We start from the raw sequence: 22,786 nt of genomic DNA, 5'->3' as shown, positions 1-22,786 counted from the left end.
ACATCTGCTTTGCCAGGCACTGAAGTACTTAGTACTGATTGGATTTTACTACCATTTTCAGCAATGAGATTCATAAAGGAAATGGTAAACCAGTCTTATATGGGTAGTAGTGTGAATTGCTACTTATTTTTTTCTGCCTTTCTATTGGAACTAGTTATTCTTCATTCTCTTTGAACTTAGTCATCTGCTCTGTGTTAATATTATAATGTATAGAATTTACAATAGAAGAATAAAAATGTGCTCCAAATTGCAAGTTTTCCTAAGTCTCATATAGCAGGCTCATTTTTAGCTGATTTAGATACATAAGGATTTTACTGTAGCTTGATGTTAGCTCTCTGTAACCTTTCAGATATATTAATCAAAAAAGCCAAACTTAATAAAGCATCTAACTTAAAATGGATTGATCTCAAATATTTTATAGCTGCTATCTTTTCACAATAGTAAAACATAAAAGAGTTTAAGCCATGCCAATTTAGAGAGTGCTTAACAATGTGTAAGTACTTCATTTTCACTTAATAGATTTTTACCTGTGCTTTGTTTTAGATCTGAACAGGTTTCCTTTGACCTCAAAATCACTAATGCAAGGAAAATTACCATATCATGAGAGCATTTCCCCTATTTTTTTTTTTTTTCTGACTTGCAGAATAATAAATACTGCCAAGGTTGAGGAATATAGACCTGGCCTGGAAAAAGCCTATTAAATGCTATTTTCTAATTTTTTTTTTAAGTTAACCAAATCATGCTAATAAATCTGATTTTCTTGCGAAAACAGAGCTAGTTTTAGAGTGCTTTTGAGTGTCTTTTTTTTTGCAACTACTACTTAAATTTCAAGTTGGGCTCTGTCTGGACTTGCTTTTTAAACCTGCTTTATTTCGTGTCAGATTTGGCCAGACTCATAAACAAATAAACAAAAGACCTTAAATTCGGAATAATCAAAACAAATAGATACACGCACCCAATTTTTTTTTTCCTGTTTCATTGGAAACTGCTCGATCATAACGTGTTCGGAGTATAAAAAACATAAGAGAGCCTTTAACATAACAGGAGAGAGCCTCAGCCCGGCTCTGCAGCTCATTGCCAATTGAAGTAAGGAACGCTCTGGCTGTTGGGACTTTTAAATCTAGACTTAAAAGTTATTTGTTCTGTTTAGCATTTTTAAAACGATTCTATTAGGAATTGTATGTGCTTCAGTTTTAATTTTAACTCATAATGATTGTAAAGCACCCTGGGATGCTTGCATGAAGGGCGCTTCAGAAATGTAAGATTGTATTATTATGGGGTGCTGGAGTTTCATCACGGACAATTCATAAGGTTGCAGAATTCTTCATTGAAGGTAGCTGACATCTTTCAGACATCCTTCAGTAGTCTTTTTTTTTCTTTTATTTTTACTCTAAAACTTTATCCTCTTTAGCCATCATCGTTTTCTTTACTTCTTTAAAAAAAAATATTATCTTTATTGCAGTACTTTCCCATAAAAATGCTAATCTAATTTAGTTTCCTCAGAGGGGTTAAAGGTGCAAACCACATGATAGGTTGAAAGTTAAGAGAAGATTAACGCTTTGTTAGCACCCTTTGAGATCACATTTTCACTTCATCCTTGGGTACCACTGATTGTCCTAGGCTTGTCCCTTTCTACTGTCAATCCAGCCTTTATTCCCAGGCAGTTAAAAAACGTGAAGCTACCTGAAGCAAGTATTAACTTTATGAAACGACACAATAGAATTTCCAGATGTGTTGAAACTCCTGGGTTATGATAACATAGGACAGAGCCTAATTTCGTTTTCTTTTTATTTCTTAATGGAACTATTTCTTGGTGTGATATATTTCTTTAGCAACTTCATTCTGTCACTTTTTATGGGAGTCTTTGCGTGTCATTGCTCTTTGCCATCACTTTAATTAGTGAGCTTGTACCATTCATTACCTAGGAGTCAAGAATGTGAGCTCTGTCATTACTAGCTCTGTCAGCTCTGGGAAGTGACTCTCCATGCCTCAATTTCCTCATCTATAAAGTAGGAAGATAATAGCACCAATTTTTCAGGATTGTTATGAGAATTACGTGAAATACTACTTGTTAAACATTTGGAACATTGCTCGGTTCTAAAGTGTACAATAACTTTGGCTGTTTTTCTACAACATGATGATTGAGAGGTTGCAATTACACATGGGGATGCTGTATAGTCATCTAAGAAACTGCTGCTCCAAAGAAGATTTTGATGCAGACTTTTTATGGAAACAACCAAGAACTTTTCACATGTGGAAAAAGCAGAGGACTGTGTTACAGTCCATTCTCACCTGTGAGGGGCGCTTTTAGCATCATCCTTTGAATCATTATAAATTTCCCACGTATTTTTAAATGGAAGTGGGGAAAGGCTCAAACCTTGCACTTTAAATAAGTCCATTTGCAAGTTAAGCAAATAAGGTACCTTAGATTAGACGGTGTCCAAAAAGCATAAAGATGCCTCAGGGGACTGTCCTGTGGGTGGGAGCCTGTCTCGTGTCCTTTCGTGAACTCCCCTCACCCCCACTCCCTGCACTCAGGGCTCCATCCTGCCTTTGCGCACCCATCGTAGTACTTTCCGTGCTGTTCTGAGATTATGTGCAGACTAACTAGGCTCGCCTTACCTTGTGATTAACTGTCACAAAGGGACTAAGTTTGATTCATCATCACAGTTGTAAATCCTGGCACACAGTAGGATCTCAGGAATATTTATGAAGCTGATGCCTCATAGGCTTTTTGCCGTGTTAATTTCATGAACCAATAAACTATGTCAGTAGTTTTATTAGTAGTAGTTTATAGATACTCTGATCTATAATATCCTACTGTACAAAATATTTCTCCTATTACACTTCTGAATTTTTAGTTTATCTAACTGAGAGCAAATTCTGAATTTTTCTGTAAGGAAATCTACTGATACTCCAAGCTGTCTTGTATTTTTGCTTATGTTATAATGTTCTTGAATATATGTACAAATTTACATGTTTGTAAGCAGAACAGTGGCCTTGGAGATACAAGGGACCCAGAGATGCAAAATATGCTGCAAAAGATCTAATTATATGTCACTGTTAAGCACAGCCTTTTAACGATATATTTATATGCATGTCTGAAATTTTTCTTCCCTATCAAACATATATTTCAGCATGGCTCATACTTCTCATTTTGGGTCAATTGTGTTATATTTGAGATCCATGCTTTTTTACTGTTAGTTCCATTTGTCCATTTCTCGTGTTTAAAAATAATGTAAAGAAGGAAAATTTCGATAGCAGAGTCCATTGATTTATATTCAAAGATGCTGATGCTGCCAACATAGAAATGCTAACAGTCAGTACCACCCCATATGGGCTCACAATGTCCATTCCTCAATTGATGTTCTAAAGTCCACATTTGGCATTGGAGACTCTGTATAGGGCTATAAACACATAATGTGTAAAAGTCCACTGTATAAAGGCCCAGAATCACCTGAATTTAGGGAGAGCTGCAAGTGTAGATAACTGTTCAGCCATTCCAGAATGGGCCCCAGGGACCCGGCTTGTCCACCCTTCTGCATGAGCACCAGCTCAGCCTGGAGCACATACCTCCAGTGATGGACGGGGCACATTATCTCTTGATGTCCAACCTGTGCAACATTTTTACTGTTTCACTATAACTCCTAAAGAGGTGATTACCAGAATATGGCAGTTTCCAAAGCTGGGAAGCGTTTTCATAATATTGATAAAGACGAGCCAGATTAATTTGATTTTCCTCTGTGACCTATTCCAGAGGTGACATTGGTTTATCTTTATTGAGTAGACATAGAAAGTCTTGGTTAACAACTAACAGTAACTTAAAAACACAGAAATCAAGGACATGATTTAGCTCTTAGTCTCCTGTGAAATCTTGGATCAGATATGAGGGGATCCATCAACTCTGTGATAGGCTTATGAGGATTTGTGCAGACCCAGAAATTATAAGTTACTTTTGGGAGTGTATGTGGAGAGACCTTCCACAGGTTTCATGAGATTCCCAAAGAGAGTTTTGTCATTCCATAGAAAGCTAAATTCTGGGCTGTCTTTTCTCCCCAAGTTGTAGGCAGTCTGGCTTAAAAATCTTAATAGTGTTCATATGAAGAAAGAATGCAGAGAAGGAACATAAAATCTGTAAAGAGTTACAGAGCCTAATTCTAGTACAGTTGACCTTTGAACAACACAGGGTTGGGGACACTGACCCCCTGCATAGTCAAAAATCCACATATAACTTTTGACTTCTTAAAAACTTAACTACTAACAGCCTACTGTTGACCAGAAGCCCTACAGATAACATATAAGTTGATTAACACATATTTGTATGTTACACGTATTATTTACTGTATTCTTACAATAAAATAAGCTAGAGGAAAGAAAATGTTAAGAAAATCATGAAGAAGAGAAAATGCATTACTGTACTGTAAAAAAGTCTGCATATAAGTGGACCCATGCAGTTCAAACCTATGTTGTTCAAGGGTCAACTGTGTTTACTTTTGAAAAAATGGATTCTAACTCCTTCAGTCCTTTTACTCCGTGGCTTAAAGTTTTTCAGAATGCTTTATTTAGGACCCCTGGCATTTAACACAAATTTGTTACTTTTTCTTGTGCTGTGTCTAAGTACAGATACTAGAAATTGTAATCTCCATAGCGGATGAGAGATTTAACTATGCAAGGACCATCAGAGAAAGAAAAGCAAGCATTCCTCAAATTGCCAAGTTGGTGCAGACTGCTTAAAATTTAGAATCTTAGGAAACAATTTTTGCTGTAAAATAAGTCATTGGATTTAGATTAATCTAATGAAAAGCTTGTGAAAATTCTTTTTGGAGTAGGATAATGTTTAATTTATAATGATGGGTGTATTTTTAATAATCACATTATAAATAAGAAACCAGGGGACTTTAACCTTCCTAAAAATAACACTGTAGTTGGGACATTTGCAGTGAATGCCTGTGAATGGCTGATGTGTATTACAGGTAAATCTTCTTAAGTCATTGAAGAAGACCCTACAGGACCTCTGTTTGGGAATACATGTAGATTTCATAGACTCTGAAAGCCATTAGAAGGGACCCTGGAGATTATCTAATTCAATCCCCTTCATGTTGCAGATGAACGAAGTAAGCCGCTGTGCAATTAATTTGAAATATTACGTACCCTTAGTCATAATACACCTTTAACAAATATTTTCTAATTTAAGCCCTTTACTAATATATTCAATTAGTTTGAATAAGAAGGTTTCAGGATGGTAAACATTTCTAGAATAGGTACTTCTACAAAACAACAGAGTAGAGAATCTGGTCGAAGGTATTATCCGGGCCTTAGGTAAAATTACTTTATGTGGAAAAACCATGTGAACTGTGAGCCAACATTTTCTTTAAAAATTATGAATTGGGTATTTAAATAATTAAATAAGATTTCTGTGCTTTGGAATGGTCACGTTTTCATCTTTAGGAAACGCCAGAAAATTCAAAAAGATTTAGATGTGTTCTCTTTGTGCTTCCTTTTGTATTGGAAGTTGGTACTGAGATTCCATTTTTAGCATGACACAAGGGTTACTTTCTGTGAAAATGCCGTTTTCAGGCACTGGAATTGATCACGATGGCAAGAGCCATAACTATGACAACTGGAGTTTAAGTAAAATTTATAAGTGATTAGTCTCCTCTCAACAAATTGAGATTCCGAATATGCCCCAGTTGTATCTCCCAAGAGAATGGCTTAGAAAGCAATAGAGGATCCAGAGGGAAAGATTTGGGGAACATAAGCTAACATGCACAAACAGAGTATTACACTTAGAAATCCTGCCATTTGCTTCTCATAAATTCAAGCCCATTTCCCTTCCTTCCCACCCCCAAATACCAGATGGGGGACTACCTGTTAATTTTCAACAAATTCGTTCCATGTCACCATCTCATATGATGCCTTTTAGAGCTTGTTTGTAGTATTTGATATCCTTTGGGATTAAAAGAAAATTCCATTTGCTGAGAATCTCCATTAAAATTGTGTTTGAACATGGAGTTGATTCCATTTGATCCAAAATTGAAGTTTGACCTTTGGGTTTTTCACATGCATATGAAAAACTGCTGTGAAATTCAGGCCACAGGCAGACAGGACACAGAGAAAGAGGAGGGGCGTCAGAGTGTATGAAGTTACACTTCTCAAAAAATAAAAATGTAAAAGAATAGGGAGCCAGCAGTTTGACAGATTGTTCAGTAAATGCTCATTTTATTGAAAATTATAAAAAGGTGCTTAATGCCTCTGTGCCATTAATACAATACATAAAAAGGTTACTGTCAAGATTAGTGTTCCAGTCCTGAAAATTAACTATAGGGTTTTATGCATCACTCTGCATCGACTGAGAAGTTAAAGGTTTCTGTATATACATTTCACATGCGCGGGCATTTATTTCAGAAAACAATTATTTTAGACTTTATGCCAAAGACATTAGCAGTAATGTGCTTTCATTTAAAACATGGACATAGCAGATATATATTACAGACAAGGTAGAACCATGAAAATCGCCTTATAGAATTAAACCGGGGTGAGATTATTTCCCTTGCTGTCTCTAGAGTGTTCCAATTCAAAACATACATTCCTTCCTACAGAAAAAGATATTCAGATTCCTTAGTTGAAATTAATTAGCATTCAGAAACCAGATAGCATGTTTTTGGGTATTCATGAGATCTCTGTTTGAAAAAAATGTTTTTAACTTGTAGAAATGTGTTGCAACACACAGATGGGAAGAAAAAGAAAAAAAAATCTCTTTAGCAAGCACTGTGTGTAAAAGGAATATTACATTTTGCACGCTCCTGATTGCTCTGTGTAAACAGTTTTTGACATCTGTCTTTATAGTTTTCGAGGAGAGGAAGACTTTGTTAAAAGAATCATTTTTATACAGCAGTCACCATTTCAGTCTTGCTTTACCTGTATTATGAAAGCAGATGGTCTGCATGTCTTTTGAATATTTATAACTATCAAAAACAATCTCTTGCTATTCACCCTTAGGCTTATGAGATGTCAGGACTGTTCTGGTTGAAAAAAATCATCCTGGGTGTTTACAGAAAGAGGATTACATTAAGCTGAAATGACTATACATTTTCCAGTTTAATATTTGTCCATCAGCTGTTTAATCGTATTTAGATAATTGTGTAAATAAGATGTTGTAGCCTTTGCCCTCTCTGCTGATGGAGCCTGAAAGCTTTAAACATGGGTGAACCACCATTTTGTAGATGCTCCTGCTACCTCCTCCCACCGCAGTAAAACCATCAGCAAGTCTTTAGTAAGTTTTGATCATGATATCACAGTCCTGTTTAAAAAAAAAAAAAAAAAAAAAAAATAGTGCACAAAAAGTCAGTATGGAGATCAGATGAAATGCTAGGGAGCTTCTGGCTTCCGGGACAGGCTGTTTAGTTTATTAGAGTATATCGTAATATGCAAATATGGTACAGCACTTCAATTACCCTTTAAAGATGACGTGGCTTTCTCTTTATTCTTCACGAGTATTCGGAGCTTGGAGGGTATTTTGGAAAACTTTTGGTATAGTGGGGGTTAACTGTTTTTTGACTGGAAGCTGAGCAATCAGAGATAACAGATTTTGCTGTGGTTGGTTGATTTGGCAGAAAAGCATGAACAGTTTTGGTTTAAATGATTGAATAACCTGATTAGCATTGTTTTGGGGTGGGTTTTTTTGTTGTTGTTAAAGGCACAACAAAGCAATTTTAAGGGTAATCAGATCACTGCCTTTCCCCAGTTGATAAACCTTTTTTTTTTTTTTTTTTTTTTTTTTTTCTCTCCAGAAGGCCTCACCTCTCCCTAAACCTCTTTATTGGCTACCAGGATGACCAAGTAGAAAAATAAAAACATCTTCTTTCAGTTTCTAAATGTGTTCTAAATATATACCTACAGCGTATGTTATATTCTAGCGGGGGGGTTGAAAGAATATATAATATGTTGAAAAATGATTTGACCTCAAGCAATTCCTTATGGGATTTTTTTTGTTGTTGTTTTTGTTTTTCAAATTTGGAGACCTGCAGTATTTGAGAGCAAAGGTTTAGAATGTTCTAACTATATCTAAGTCAGGCTTTAGAAAAATTCCACCCTTACCTTTTCACAATTAGAAAGGTTATAAATAATGTATTTGGCTGAAAAGGAAGCTCAGCCTGTGGCAGATGGTATCATTCTAGAGTACTGGGGTTTCTGTGAAGATGGCATTCTTTCAGATCGGAACTTCAGCAGACTCTCAGAAAGAACCGAAGCTCTTCATAGGGAGCAGACATGTGCTTTATGGATCTTAGAAAAGCTTACAACTTGGCTCCTAGGATGAGAATATTGTGTCACACTGGGGTTATGAGACCCACAGCCAATTTCTGCCAACTTTCAAATTGCGTTTCCCAACACTGGAAGCTGTGGCCTAGTCCTTGGCTGGTGTACTGTGTAGCATTTGAACTTGAGATTTGAGCTGCCTGAGTTTGGTCCTCTTGATTGTTTTATTCCCTGACCATCAGTGGTCTACACAGACCGGCCGCTGAGTAGGAAAACTTGCGATACAACTTGTGCCTTTTTCAAAGTGCTTTGGAGAGCTTGTATAAATAGACACCGAGAGAGAGAACTGGAATAACATAACCACCAAGCACTGCGACTTCCGAGACATCTGTGTGGATGTATTTTGAAAAACCTGGGAAGGGATCTCTTGCAAATTAATGAACAAAGTTTCTTTAAACTATGAGTCCTATCATGACAGCTAAAAATGATGCATCTGAAAAGATTCATGGGACAAGCTGCCATTACCTTTGACCCTTAGGAGCAAAAAAAAAAAAAATTTGTTTCTGGTAGCCTCCAGTAACGGCTAATTCAGTGATCTTTGATCCTTTGATTGATCAGCTAATATATGCCCAGCCCTGTGGTGAGTCCAGGCCTTTCAGACATGCAACCCCAAGACTGACAGCAGCAGGAAGAGTGCTGGGAAGGTGCCATGTGCTGGATCTATACCAAGTCAGGAAAGGCTTTGCAGAAGCAAGGGTGCCTGAACTGTCCTGAAGAATGAGCTGCTGTTAGATAGAGAGGAGAGAGGGCACAGCTCGAAAATCCAAGTCAGAGAAGCAGTAGATGTCTTCCTGATACCTGCTACTGGGTACAGGCCAGCTTCACAAAGATACTGCCAGATTGGAATATTGAAACAAATGGTAGAAATACTTTTTTTCCCGGGGTGTGTTCTCTTGTTATCCCGTGACCCGAGTTAATAAATTTAATTAGTCTACTCTGTTCTTCGGAAGAAAATTTGACATAAAATAACAACATTTGAAAATTTTATCTGATGCTCTTCTGTTATTTAAAGCATAGTCTTTGGACTGATCTGAAATGTGATCATATAATAAAAGCCAGTGAGGAGGAGGCAGAGGGTTGTCATAGTAATTAACGTATCTTGAAGTCCATACTTGGTCTGTTCCCGGCTCTGTGCTAAGAGAACCATATTTATCTTATTTATTGTCTGTGTAAGTGTGGATAGTATGTCTCTTCGGGTCATTATTTTTCTAGGAACTTGCCTAGTGCTTGGCACCTAGTAGGAGTTCAGTAGATAACATGCTGAATGAATGGGAAAAAAATGCCTGAATGAATGGATTCTCAGAACAAGCCTGTGAAGTGAGTGTTGCTGTGATTCCCATCTAGTAAGGGGGATTATGATAGAATGAGTGGTCAGTTAATGTGACCAAGGTCACACTGCCTCTGTGCGACACATTTTGGACTTGAATGCAGATTTAGCTATTCTCTTTCATCAAATGAATATTTAGTGTGTATTTAGTATATGCCAGACATTTGGGGCTGGACAATAATATAGAGCCCCAGAGCTGCGTAAAGTACAACTTAGTATAATCTTTTTAAACCAAAGGCTTTTTTTTTTTTTTTTTTTTTTATCAACATAAGAATCCCAAGCCTCTTTCTTTCAAAATGTGGATCTTGATCTGCCTACCCCCTGCATATCCCCATCCCCTAGGCAGATAGTACCAACCTTGGCTTTGTTATATGTGTTCTCCAAATAATTGGTGTTTCTTTATGATTTTCTAAATTTAAGAACCAGTACTGAATATAATCTTTCTTTCTTTTTTTTTAATGTTTACTTACTTTTGAGAGAGAGAGAGACAGAACGCGAGCAGGGAAGGGGCAGAGAGAGAGAGGGAGACACAGAATCTGAAGCAGGTTCCAGGCTCTGAGCTGTCAGCACAGAGCCCGATGCAGGGTTCAAATTCACAAACTGTGAGATCATGACCTGAGCTGAGGTCAGAAGCCCAACTGACAGCCACCCAGGTGCCCCTAAATATGATCTTTCAAATGCCATGTGACCCACAAGATTCTGAAATCTCTTTCTTGCCCTCAAAATTCATGGTCTAGTCTGATGCCACAGCTAAGTCTCCCAATAGGGATTTTACCACATGGAAAAAAAAAGTCCTGACGCAGTGGTACTTGAGCAATTTAGTTGTACAATTTACTACATATTGTTCTAATAAAAATAGAGGTCACCTCAAGTTACCTGAATTATGGAATATTCCCCAGCCCCCTGAAAGCACAGAAAGAATTTAAAAAGTGGCTTTGACATGTGTCATAACCTGTGGATTAGCCTTTTCATTTACATCTTGCTTAGGCTAATATTTACATTAATCAGAGTTTTTTAAGCACACATCACTTGACAGAGTAGAAAACATCCAGAAAGTCACTTAAGGACAGAGCCTATCGAATGGGGTTAAACAAGGGCAGGAAGAAGCTTTGATGATCATGCACATATGGATATTATTTTCCACATATGGATAATAATGAACTACATAGCACTATTACATATGGGCTCTAATTTTATAAAAATATTTCAGATGGGTTGTCTTACCACGTACCGTGTATTCTTCCTTTTGTCCCCCCATATACTTTCCACTGTTGGTCTGCTAAATCACATTAAATTGAAGTAATCTGTTTATGTATCTGTCTTCCTAACAGATGGTAAACTTCTAGGCAGAGGCTGTGTCTTATCTGCCTTTGTGTCTCTAGTACCAGCTAGACACATAGTAGGTGTGCGGCAAAGAACAAATTTCATGTATAGAACTGTCGGCAAACTGAAATAGACTGAGCGTCAGAAACCTCAGCGAAATTGAGATATTCCCATACGTTTCTGAAAACTAAGGCATAAACTACGTCTACAACTTGTATGTACTATTACATTGACATTTAAGAAACTGCCAGAATGTCTAGGAACAAGAGTAATAATTTTTTAAAAATTGGACCAAAGTTGAAGAGCATCAACTGTCATCCATTTGCAGAATCACCATTATCCATCAGCGATCTGAATAGTTTTATTAGTGTCTGACTTTATTGATCCATTATTACAATAGAGTAAGTGTGATTGAAGCTGACGGATTGTTAACTGGATCAGGTAATCTTCTGGCTCTGGTTTTGGCAACCTTGCTAAGTATCTTTTTGTACTCTGGACTGAGGGAGGCTCTTAGTAAAATTGCAAGCTACTGGATTAATGGCAGAGAATCACGAGCACATTAAGAATGTCTTTTTAGAGAAATAAAATGTAAAAATGACTATAAAGTAGAAAGTGTCCAAAAAAAAAAAAAAAAGCTATCACGGTGCCTCTTACGAAAGATAGCCGTGTTTTACACAAATAATACAACTCTGGCTTATTTTTCATTGGAGGTTCTTTAAAGAGCCCCAAGAGTTAGATATTGCAGGAACTTGTGCATGTTACAAAATTAACACTGTATGGATGTCAGGAGAATCAAGAGTCACCAAAAAAACTTTAAATTAGAAGTAGCTTAAAGAAGATAATGATATAAAAATACTTTTGTCCCCAAACTGGCTTTTCTGGTTGTTGCCTGCCTCCCAAACAATGCTGCCTTCTGTAAACTCTTTCACCATAGACCAACTGAAGTCTGAAATGTAAGTTCTCATGTTTCTACACATAGGAGTGGAGGAAGGATTGGTGGTACAAGTCTAATTATTCCTAAAATGCAGCTGGAAATTAATTGAGCTGCTACTAGGTAATAAGGGCATTAGGGTTAAAAAGAACAACAAATTAAGGTACTGAAATTACCATAACCGAAATTTGCTGGGAAGAAAACACGTTTGTTTCTTGGAGATGAGTTAAAAAAAAAAACACCAAAAACTTCAAAATCATGGTCATTCCTCTCTTTATTTTTATCATGTTAGACCATTGATTCCGTCTTCAGGGTTTTTGTGAAAAGCAGAGTGAAGACAAGTGACAAAATAGGTCCTTTTCTTTTTTGTGGTATCCTTGAGAAATTTAGTAGGCATGAAATGTGTATCTTTTAAAATCTTACGGTTAGTTTGGAATTCAAAATCCAGCTTTACTGTAGATGAAGCTAGCGATGAGATTGTAGAATGTTTCTTTCTCTAAATAGAGGGGCCCTGTGAATAGTGTATTTTTTTCCCTCAATGTGGTCAGTTCACCTCTGAAGAACGTTAGCGTAGTTAATGCACCTCCAGCTAAAACCCAAATAATAGTAGAAAGTACAAGTAGTATTTCCCAAACTTTATGCACACTCAAATTCCTGGGGGATCTTGGTAAACTGCAAGTGATGATTGGCTGTGTCTGGGGTAGGGCCCAAGATTATGCATTTCTAATAGACTTCCAGGTGATGCTAATATTGCTGGTCCCTGGGCCACACTTTGAGCAGCAACGATGTGTAGTCACTTAACCTCAAAGTAGTGTTTACTTACGAATTGCAGTCATAAAGTCATCTTCACGTATTGGGATTTATTGAGATGAGTGAAAGTTTGTCAGCCTAAGAATAGATGGCATTGATGGAGGTTCCACGAGTACCAGAGCAAAGTCCGTTGGTTTGATAGCTTTATACTGGTCTCAGGGGGCTGTTGCTTTCTACTTAAATAAGCGTTCGATGTGCTACTTAATGAATTTTAAGAAGTTGAGGCTTTAGGCCAAAGCGTGAAACAAAAACGTATTGGTACTCAGTTGATTTAAAAAAATGCCATTTACACAATTGAAATGATTTTTGTGTTCCATCTTGTGCCGATATGTATTACAAATGTTTTCCCCCCTCTTCATGCAGAGTATGATTTCTTCCATTGTGAACAGCACTTACTATGCAAATGTCTCAGCAGCAAAATGTCAAGAATTTGGAAGGTGGTACAAACATTTCAAGAAGACAAAAGATATGATGGGTAAGCAAAAAACTGTTGCAGTGGTGACTACATACCATTATGTGTCATTTGGGGGTTTATCAAAGTCACATCTAAAGCCAGGTCTTGTGATTGCCCAATTAGAGATCAATTTAGAATGTTTCTTTGAGGGTGGGGAGTGGGTATGAGTATAATGAGATAATTAAATTCAATAAATGTTTGTGTTTAAATCAGCCAAACTGACTTGGTTGTCAGACATGCAGGAAATCGAGGCGGGAGGAGGGAAGCTGTCATTTCTTAACATCTCAGTGAAGACCTAACCAGGCCTTGAATAACTAATATTAGCTGTGATTTCGCTCAGAGATAAATCATGCTTTTATGTGTTTTGTTTTTGTTTGAGAGGGGGAGAAAGCGCCTATTTTTACACCCAATTTTTAAGGAAATTAAATTGTATTTATAGTTTCCACAGTTGAGATCAAGTGAATTTTGTAGCTCTGATCCCCAGCCCTTCTAGATGGGCACTTCGTTGAGCTTTACCACCCTGATAGCAGACGCATCATTGTACCATTTCTCAACTTTTAATTCCAGTGTAGCAGCCCATCTTAGCGTGCAACTCCAGGTCAATATGTGTTGAGCAGGAAATGCATTAGAAATTGTCGGCAGTGTGAGACGACCCATACAAGTTGTGTGCTGTACCTGAGCATTTAGACGCTGATGTTTTCTCCCTTTTGAGTTTGCTAATGTTGCCAAAGCAAACACTGTGATTAAGGTTCATGTTTTAATTTCTATTAATGTTTTCTTTCACATACTTGTACCTTCCAAATAATGCATTTTAAAATAATATAGGAACAGGATGTTTAATATGCATAGCATTACGTCCTGTTTTAAACCTGTGTCTCTTTCCTTCCATCGTGTTCGTTTAATAACAACAACAATAATGACTTTTCCTAAAGATTTTAAGAAACAAGAGAACCTGAATTTTGAGTGTGTTTTAGCTTTTAATATTTGAAGCAAAGCCATCCATCTACCAAAACAGATTCTTTGCCTTTTATAGCTTAGAGCTGTAATGAAGACAATGCATCATTTTTGGAATAATTGCTTGAATTACTATTCCCTGTGAATGGCCCACTTGGGCTGATATCACTGGTAGAAATGGAAGGTTTCTTTCCCAATTCTTAGTTATATTTTGCATATATCAGTGATTATAGCAATATGATAAGTTCCTCTAAATATAAGGCCTGAATATTTAATAAAAAGAGAAATGACGATGGAAATCAAGCCAGAGTCTATACATGGGAGGTATGGTGTGCTATTTGGAAAAGACTCACCTATTTACATATAACAGCCGTGCTCAGCCTTTCCAGTCAAGAGCATCAAACCGGTCTCTTCCTTGCTACAGCAAAGCATTGGACACACTGACAGCTGACTCTCGGCCAGTCCGCATTAGGGACCTAGCCAAGGGAGAAGCATTCATCCTGATAGGTGGTAATAAATTGCAAAATCGTGACAGTATCACTGTTGCACCAGGATGATTCTCTGACCCTTCTTGAAAGATTGCTGGTAGCCATAGCTTCTTCAAGAAACATTTGGCTCTTAGCAAAACTGGGTATACTGGCTTGCAGTACAGTAAACCAGTCGCTTCATTCTCCGGTGGATATACTTGCCACCGGTGATAGTTAGGATTAAACGAAACAAACCATATAGGATACTCAACACAGTGTTCAGTATGCACTCAGTTATTATTACTTACTATGCTCACTTTATTATATTGATTACTTCTTTACAATCCATGGCTAGGTAAAAATTGAATGCAGATAACATTTTTGTCCTCTTTTTCCTTTCAAAACTTTTGCTTCGAGTAATAACAGTCAATATCTATCATGAGAAAATACCTGGATATTTCTTTTTTCTTTAGTGCATATATTTTCTTAGCCCAACTCTTTCTAGTTGCTCTTAAGCACATGGTGTTCTTCTAGAAGCTGTTTTAGAAAAAAAAAATTCTGTATAAGCCTTCTTGGGGGTAATAAGTGAGAGTGAAAAATAGCTTGACCCCAAAACTAGTCACCTGGAATTTGAAAATAATTGATTTTATGCCTTAAGTCTAAACCACATTATAAAATTAGATCTGAAGTATCGTATTGTCCCCCTTTCAACGTTTGTGGAATTGTGCAGAAGAGGAAAGTGAATCCATAGCCATTGGGTTCCATCTTAACATTTTCTTTAGTTCAATTGGATTTTCAGCGTGCCCTGTGCCTACTGTCTCTATTTAAGAAATGATCAGAAATGCTTGTCAATACCCATTACTGTTGGCTTAACATGGCTTTACTTTTGTCTACTTTAGTCGAAATGGATAGTCTTTCTGAACTATCCCAGCAAGGTGCCAATCACGTCAACTTTGGCCAGCAGCCTGTCCCAGGGAACACAGCTGAGCAGCCTCCGTCCCCCGCGCAGCTCTCCCATGGCAACCAGCCCTCTGTCCGGACCCCTCTACCGAACCTGCACCCTGGGCTTGTGTCAACGCCCATCAGTCCTCAATTGGTCAACCAGCAGCTGGTGATGGCTCAGCTGCTGAACCAGCAGTATGCAGTGAATAGACTTTTAGCCCAGCAGTCCTTAAACCAACAATACTTGAACCACCCTCCCCCTGTCAGTAGATCTATGAATAAGCCTTTGGAGCAACAGGTTTCAACCAACACAGAGGTGTCTTCCGAAATCTACCAGTGGGTACGTGATGAACTGAAACGAGCAGGAATCTCCCAGGCAGTATTTGCACGTGTGGCTTTTAACAGAACTCAGGTCAGTTTTGTTCTTTTCGGAATGGTTCTCTCTCTTTTTCTCTCTTCTTTCTTTGGTCCCAATTTTTGCTAATGCTTATTCTTTTGCTCTATGCTCTTATTTTTTTACTCTACGCTTACTCTTTTCAATCCTTCTTGTTGTGTGATCATATTGTCTGTTCTTGATGATGCCTAAGTCTTATCACTCCTTTCCCTATCATAAACCTCCTCTACCAAGAGCTACGTACAGATTGATCTTGACTCAGGGGCTTTGAAAGAATAAATTCAATATTGAATATATTTCAAACTGGCATTACCTATGTTTTTACCTAACGAGGTCATAGACTGTTAGTAGTAGCAGGTTGAGAAAAGTTTCATGACTTGGTCAAGGCCATTGGTAAGACTCCAGGCTTCTAGCCTACTATCTTCCCCCTGTTATCCCCATATCAAGCATGAGTATATAAACATGCCCTGTTTAAGTTCCTCTACAACTTTCTGGAAAAAAACAAAACAAAACATATTGTGAGACTCCATAGCAATTTCTGCCATTTAATTTGAACAGCCATTTGGGGGAAAAATATATGGGGTGTGTGTGTGTGTGTGTGTGTGTGTGTGTGTGTGTGTGTGGCTTATTAACATAAAATGTTTCTTAGCTTTGTCCTCTTCCCTCTTTACATTATTGTTAGTATTCCTTCAAACTTCATTCTTTAGATCAGAGATCAGCAAACCTTTCTGTAATTGTCCAGAAAGCAAATATTTCAGGCTTTGAGGGCCATCAGGGCCCTGTCAGGGTGTGGGTAGCATGGTCACAGCCAGGGACAATAGGTGAATGGATGCGGGTATGGTGGTGTTTCAGTAAAACTGCCTATAAAACAGGCCCCCTGGGAGGTTTGGCCCGAAGGCCTTAGTTTGCTGTCTTTTCACTGAGACCTGCACATACCCCTGTGTTCACACCTTTGTCCTCCTGGGCAAATACCTGTGAGGATATTATCAGCACAGAGGATGTTTAGAGGGACCTGGAGAAAGAGTGATGTATGATATGAGAAGGCCTAAGACGAAAAGTCCTAAACCAATTCTATTAAATTGTAAATGAGAGGGTTTTTTAAAAATTTCTTTTTTTGGAAATTACTATGGTATATATGGTGTTTATTTTTGGCCCAGGCACACTAAAAAAAGACAAAAGAACATGTAACTTTGATTAGAAATGAGGACATTACGTCCTTTCAACTTCGTTGTTTTACCAGGGTTCTTTTCTTTTGTCAGGTTTTTTTTTGGACTGACTCATACTTTCCTTTCATATTTAAGTTATTTTGTTTATTACGTGATTATAAGAATAAGATTCTGGTATAAAAATAATCTAGTATTAATTACTTGCTGGCAGAGTTTCCATACCTAGGAGAATCCCAGCAGTGACTTATTTTTGGCTTGCCTTAACTGGATTGAAAGTTAGGAGGCCTGACAAAGCCTTTAACTCAGTGTTTGTTTTCATTTTCTTTATCTGTTTTTTTTTTGTTTGTTTGTTTTTTGGGTTTTTTTGGTGTGTGTGTGTGTGTGTGTGTGTATCATTTGTCTTTTTTAAAGGGTACTTGCAGAGGGTAATTTCTCAGGTTAGTATGAATTTAACTAATTTTATATTTTTACAACTTAAAAATGTTAATTAGTGGCTGGTAAATTTCATGACATTTATATCAGTTGGGAAGTTATTTTTTAAAAAATTAAATGAGTGAATGAATCAAAAGTCAAACTTCTAGTTATCCTGTTTCTGTCAGCATTCTTTATTTCTGTAAATAGCAGTAACTGCTAGTATTTCTCAGTACTGGGCAAAAAATAGGTCTCTTCATAAATGATCAGTAAAATGTTTGTCAATTTAATTGAAAGCCCACAAAGACAACATTGACATAAACGCAAATGAAATACAGATTTGCTAAGAAGTGTTTTAAAAACTGAGCAAATTGTTATTTCTTAAAGCACTAAGGAATCTGCTTTAAGAAATAAGGAAATGAAATAAGAATGTATTTTATATGGTGAAGAATGACAAGGTCTTAAAGCACTAAGGAAAGTATTTTACATGGTGAAAAGTGACAAGAGAGTTTAGCTGAGGGATGTGTGAAGTCACTATCCATCTGTACGGTTTTTCTTCTCTTGGGTTATGATGTCACGCCGTTACTCTGAAGGGTTGACCATTTGTCCTGCCTTTGGTTCCCACATTGACTAATTCCATGGATATCTCTAGGATTTGTTGCTGGAAAGAAGGCAGAATTCTCTCTTTATACCATAGTAATCTCTTTAAAAAGATAGTTATCTCTGTGGTTAAAACACCAAAAACAGTGACTTAATTTTTCTGAGGTTGGTAGGGGAATGAAAACAGTGACAGCCTCAGTACCAAGCTCTCTTTAGTAATAATAGCTAATTTAGAAAAAGTTACTACCATAAAAAATTATTTGGAGCCCCGGGTGATAGAGAGATTTGGTTTTAAACCTGTATATTGGTCATTGGTACGCCTGAGTCGAAGTGGATATTGGCCATATTTGAAGCTGTTTTACTTCAATAAGAGTAATTTTCTATGTATATTTAAGTGTTCACTTTTTGGGAACGAGCTTTTGAACATGCAAGCATGCGTGTGTTTTTGGTGGTCATACTTAAAAACCACACACGCGCGCACGCACACACACACAGCTGCATTTATTTTAATGATTATACATTCATATGAATGCATGTAGTGTGTTTATTTCGAAGTGTATGCATTTCAATAAAAGCAGGTGCAGAGTGAGAGTGTATGGTGTGAGTGTGGCGTACGAAAATACACATGCTAATGCATATGTATAGGCAAGGAGCTCTGCAGAGTTAAATCGCACATCACACATTTGCGTGCACTTACTACAATGTGCAATTCCAACTCCGAGTTTTAAAAAATTAACGTAAAATATGTACATGCAAAGGCAAAGTTATATGATATGATCGAATAAAGAATTTGGTACCCTATAAAGAGTATTTTAAAACATTAACATAATAGATAATGCTGTTATGAGTTGAGAGTATTTTAGTCATTGACAGTTCTGTGCAACTTTAAAATCCTGGATTTCATGTTTTAACTCTTCACTGGAGAATTTTCTCGTCATCCTAATTGGGTCTCCTAAAACCCCTCTCTTAAGACTTTCACACGTGACTATTAAAAAAAAAGTTTACCTTTTCTGAAAATTTATGGTGAAATTTATATAATTACTTGTTCTAAGGACTTTTTCCCCTTCTAAATTGATGGGCGTATGTGCTTTAATTGCTACCAAAGGTACCAGCTTTTAGCATATGTCATTCATTCAGTTATACCTACTTGATGTCTTTTTAGTGGAAACCTATGGCTAAAAATAATTGTCGAAGCTTCTAGATTTATACTTTTCAGTTCACTTCCCTATATTATTGCTATTTAGGGATTGTGATAGGAGCAAATATATTTATTCGTTAGTGCCTTTAAAAAATTAAAAAAAAAATAAAACCCAGAATCTAACTCTGATCCCATTCTGTGGCTTTTTTTTTTCCTTTTTTCTCCCCACACCCCTTTGGCACACTTTATTTTCCAGTAAAATAAAGAATGAAGATGGATTATTCAAAACTGATAACAGTAATGGACCATCATGTAATGTTTTATTGAATTTGAGTTCTGTAAATTATGTGGTGGAGAGAAATTTGCCTGCTTAAGTATAACAGAAATTGCTACTGTGTTCCTATAATTCTTCACAGTGTAATTTAAGGAAAGTCCACTATCCATATCACTATTGAATAAAAGGTAAAAAGGTGCTATTACCCCAACGTGACAGCTCTCGTTTAGCCTCCCAAGCGACAGAGATAAATGCGTCTGCTTATAACTTACTTGGCAGGCGTCCAAGGTAGTAGGTGGAGTTGAAAATAGTCTTTCACCTGGACATGTGATTAAAAATTCACAAAACAACAGAGGTAGGTAGTCTTGAAGAATATTCTACTTATTTTCTTTTTAGGGAGGGAGGTTTCATAAAATCCTGTTTTCCTTCTGAGGGCTTTGAAGTTCCATGAAGCTGATAAAATCTATTTGAATCAGTGATTATGTTCAAAGAGGAGACAAACGGGAGGCCAGACAGGCCTTTTGTTCAGATTGGCAGTCTCTTTCGCTTATCTGCTGTTTTAAAGAATTCATAATTAGCTTTTGGAAGTACTGATAATATTTATTGAAGGTTTTTTCTTTCTTTTACAATTACTAATGAATTTTACTTGTAATAACTAGTAAACTCTTTTTGGAATGTAAAAAGGGTTTAGGAATTCATCACTAAGTTCACTAAGTGAAAAAAATTGGAATTCTCTCTTAACCCCTGTGCAATGACAATGCAGAATAATTTTCTGTTTTTATGTACAGAGCACATAGTGCATTATTTGATGATGTAAAGTCCCAATGAAAAGCAGCTTCTCATTTAATATAATAAAATTAATATTCATTAGTCGTTGGTAACTTACTACATAACATACAAATTCTCAAGTTCTTTTCGAAGGCAAGAATGACTGATGATTTTGTTTGACTTTGTTCAGTAAGTTCATTGAGCACCTATGATCCACAGTACATGTTTTAGTCCTGGTGTTTTAGTATAGTCTCTAAGATATCAGGTAATGTACATGAAGAGCTTGACATATTATTTTTTTAGCATGAAGAAAAAATTTTGGTAATAGATCCCTCGTACTCTGCCCCGTGGGGGATTACTACAAACGACCTTGATCTAAGTCTGGACTATATTTTTGACTACAGGATATGGGAAACAGGGGCCATGTACATCTTGAGTCTGTAAATGCAACCACTCACATAACAACTTGAACGGGACCAGAACATGCATTCTCATATTCAGATTCTAAAGTCATTTTGCATACAGAATTATTCTCAAGTGACATGATTTTTTTTTTTTTTTTTTTTTTTTTTGGTAATTAACACATTCTAATCAAAATATTTTCTAACAATATTTTCAAGCATTTCCACCAGGGGGCACTCCCCTCATTGAAAGCCTGGGCCAAAAAAAAAAAAAAAAAAAAAAAATCCAAAGGTTTCTACAACACCTGACAGTGTCTACACTCACTGCTTTAGAGCTCTTTGAGTGTTCCAAGATTCAAAGTATTGCTTTAGACCTTAGCATAGTGCAAGCAGAAAAACTGTGCTTGCTGCAGTGGAATAATTAAGTGGAAATAAATGCTCTGCCCCTAAAATACTTCATATGCTCAACTGGGAAGTCATGCCAATATCAAAATATGGGAAGAGGAAATTTTAAATTCTCTCCCAAGTGATGTGTTGTCTTCTCCTTTAAGCACGCAGGATTGACTTAGTTTCATGTTAACATGACTTGATAGAGAATATTACTGTATTTTTTCATGTGTTTGCTTTTCTCACTATAGTTGTCTGCTGTCTCAGAAAACATTTTTAATGGAGATGATACAATATTTTGTTACTTGAGATTTATAAATGTCTAATTTCAAGGTTCCCAAATACAGTGACATCCTAAATATCTGTAGGATCCTTTTGACCTAATCTGTTTTTTTTAAATTATTGAACAGTTAGTGTAGATGAACATCTTATGTGGCACCATGTAACTTTTCATTGAAGGCTTACTTTGATTAAATTAGTAATTGCCACTAAAATTTGCCCATGAGTAGCATGTCTTGTTCTTGAGTTTCTATCACTCATTTACAATTTTTTCCTTTTGTGGTCTGAATACATGTAATTAATCCACTTAGTAAATGTTTATTAAACACTCATGTGATAGGCATTGTGCTGGGATGACAAAAAGGAATATTAGGTTATTATGCTCAAGGAAGTGAGAGCACTGTATTTGTCTATAATGTACCTTTCTATCTCTTGATTTCTGTGTGGTTCACATATATCGCTTTGCCGGGCACGTTGTTTTAATACGTAACATTTGGTGGGGAAAAGTAGAGACCCAGGACTATTTTTTACACCTATTTTCAAGCATTTTTTGAGACCTGTATTTTTTGGTTTCAGTGTGACACATCCAAAACAGTCAATCTAATTAGTTGGCCTTGTGCAAATTAAATAGCTGGATGATTGACTGCCTGTTTGACTAAATTTTAGTTAAATTGACTGGATGTTTTATTCCTGTATAAACACAGTTGCAGCATTACTTGTCAGTATTATGAATGAAGGGACATGCACCCTTCATTCTTCAGTCACATTTCTTAACGGTAAAACAAAGTTTGGTTCCCCTTTCCAGACCAAGTGAGAGACTAAAATTTAACAGTAAGCCCCCGAGCCTATTAAAGGCTCTTTTTAATAGCAGCCTGTTCAAATCATTTTTAAAGTGGACCATGGTTTTATACTCTCTGCATCCAAGTGTTCTATTTGGACAATGTGGTACCTTATCCCTGAAGAATTAGGAACAAAATTAGGTTTGCATTTGTAGGAAGCCATGAAAACACCCAAATGTTATCATCTTTGGGCTCACTCGTTTTGATATGAAACTTTGCCTCCCCTTTCCCGAATGTAGTCTTTCACCATTTCTGCAGGGCTGCTGGAAAGTGAAATTTGCAGATTATATGGAGATCTTGGCAACATTTTATTTCGAACTGTACTGTGATAAACTGATACTCTGGCTAAACGTTGAAGGCAAACGTGTCCTGGTATTCCAGGCATTATTTCATGCACAAGATAGAACAGGTTAAAGGCTGCTCAGTCCTTATCAAATGGGCAGAAAATTTTTGTAATCATTCTATTTCATATAATTCTTTAAACAAAAATGAGGAAACTCATTCATTGTTGAAAAGCTTCTCCTAAAAATTAAAAAAAAAAATTGGTTGACAATTCATGCTCTAGTATTTAGGGAGAGGGACACCTTAAAGGAGTTTACAATGGT

At 36.7% G+C, this 22,786-nt stretch overlaps 1 protein-coding gene across 9 annotated transcripts in view; it reads left to right on the top strand.

Moving 5' to 3' along the window:
• SATB1 (SATB homeobox 1) overlaps window positions 1-22,786 on the top strand; it is a 101,601-nt gene that overhangs the window by 35,837 nt on the left and 42,978 nt on the right. For all 9 annotated transcript variants that reach the window (XM_081790133.1, XM_060638583.3, XM_060638580.3 and 6 more), the window contains 2 exons: window positions 13,071-13,182; window positions 15,482-15,936. In XM_081790133.1, coding sequence (XP_081646259.1) covers window positions 13,071-13,182; window positions 15,482-15,936 — 567 coding nt within the window. The remainder of the gene's footprint in view (window positions 1-13,070; window positions 13,183-15,481; window positions 15,937-22,786) is intronic.

This window comes from Panthera onca, chromosome C2 (assembly GCF_046562875.1).
Source record: "Panthera onca isolate mPanOnc1 chromosome C2, mPanOnc1 haplotype 2, whole genome shotgun sequence".
Taxonomy (NCBI): Eukaryota; Metazoa; Chordata; class Mammalia; order Carnivora; family Felidae; genus Panthera; species Panthera onca.
This window is presented reverse-complemented; position numbering and strand designations above follow the sequence as displayed.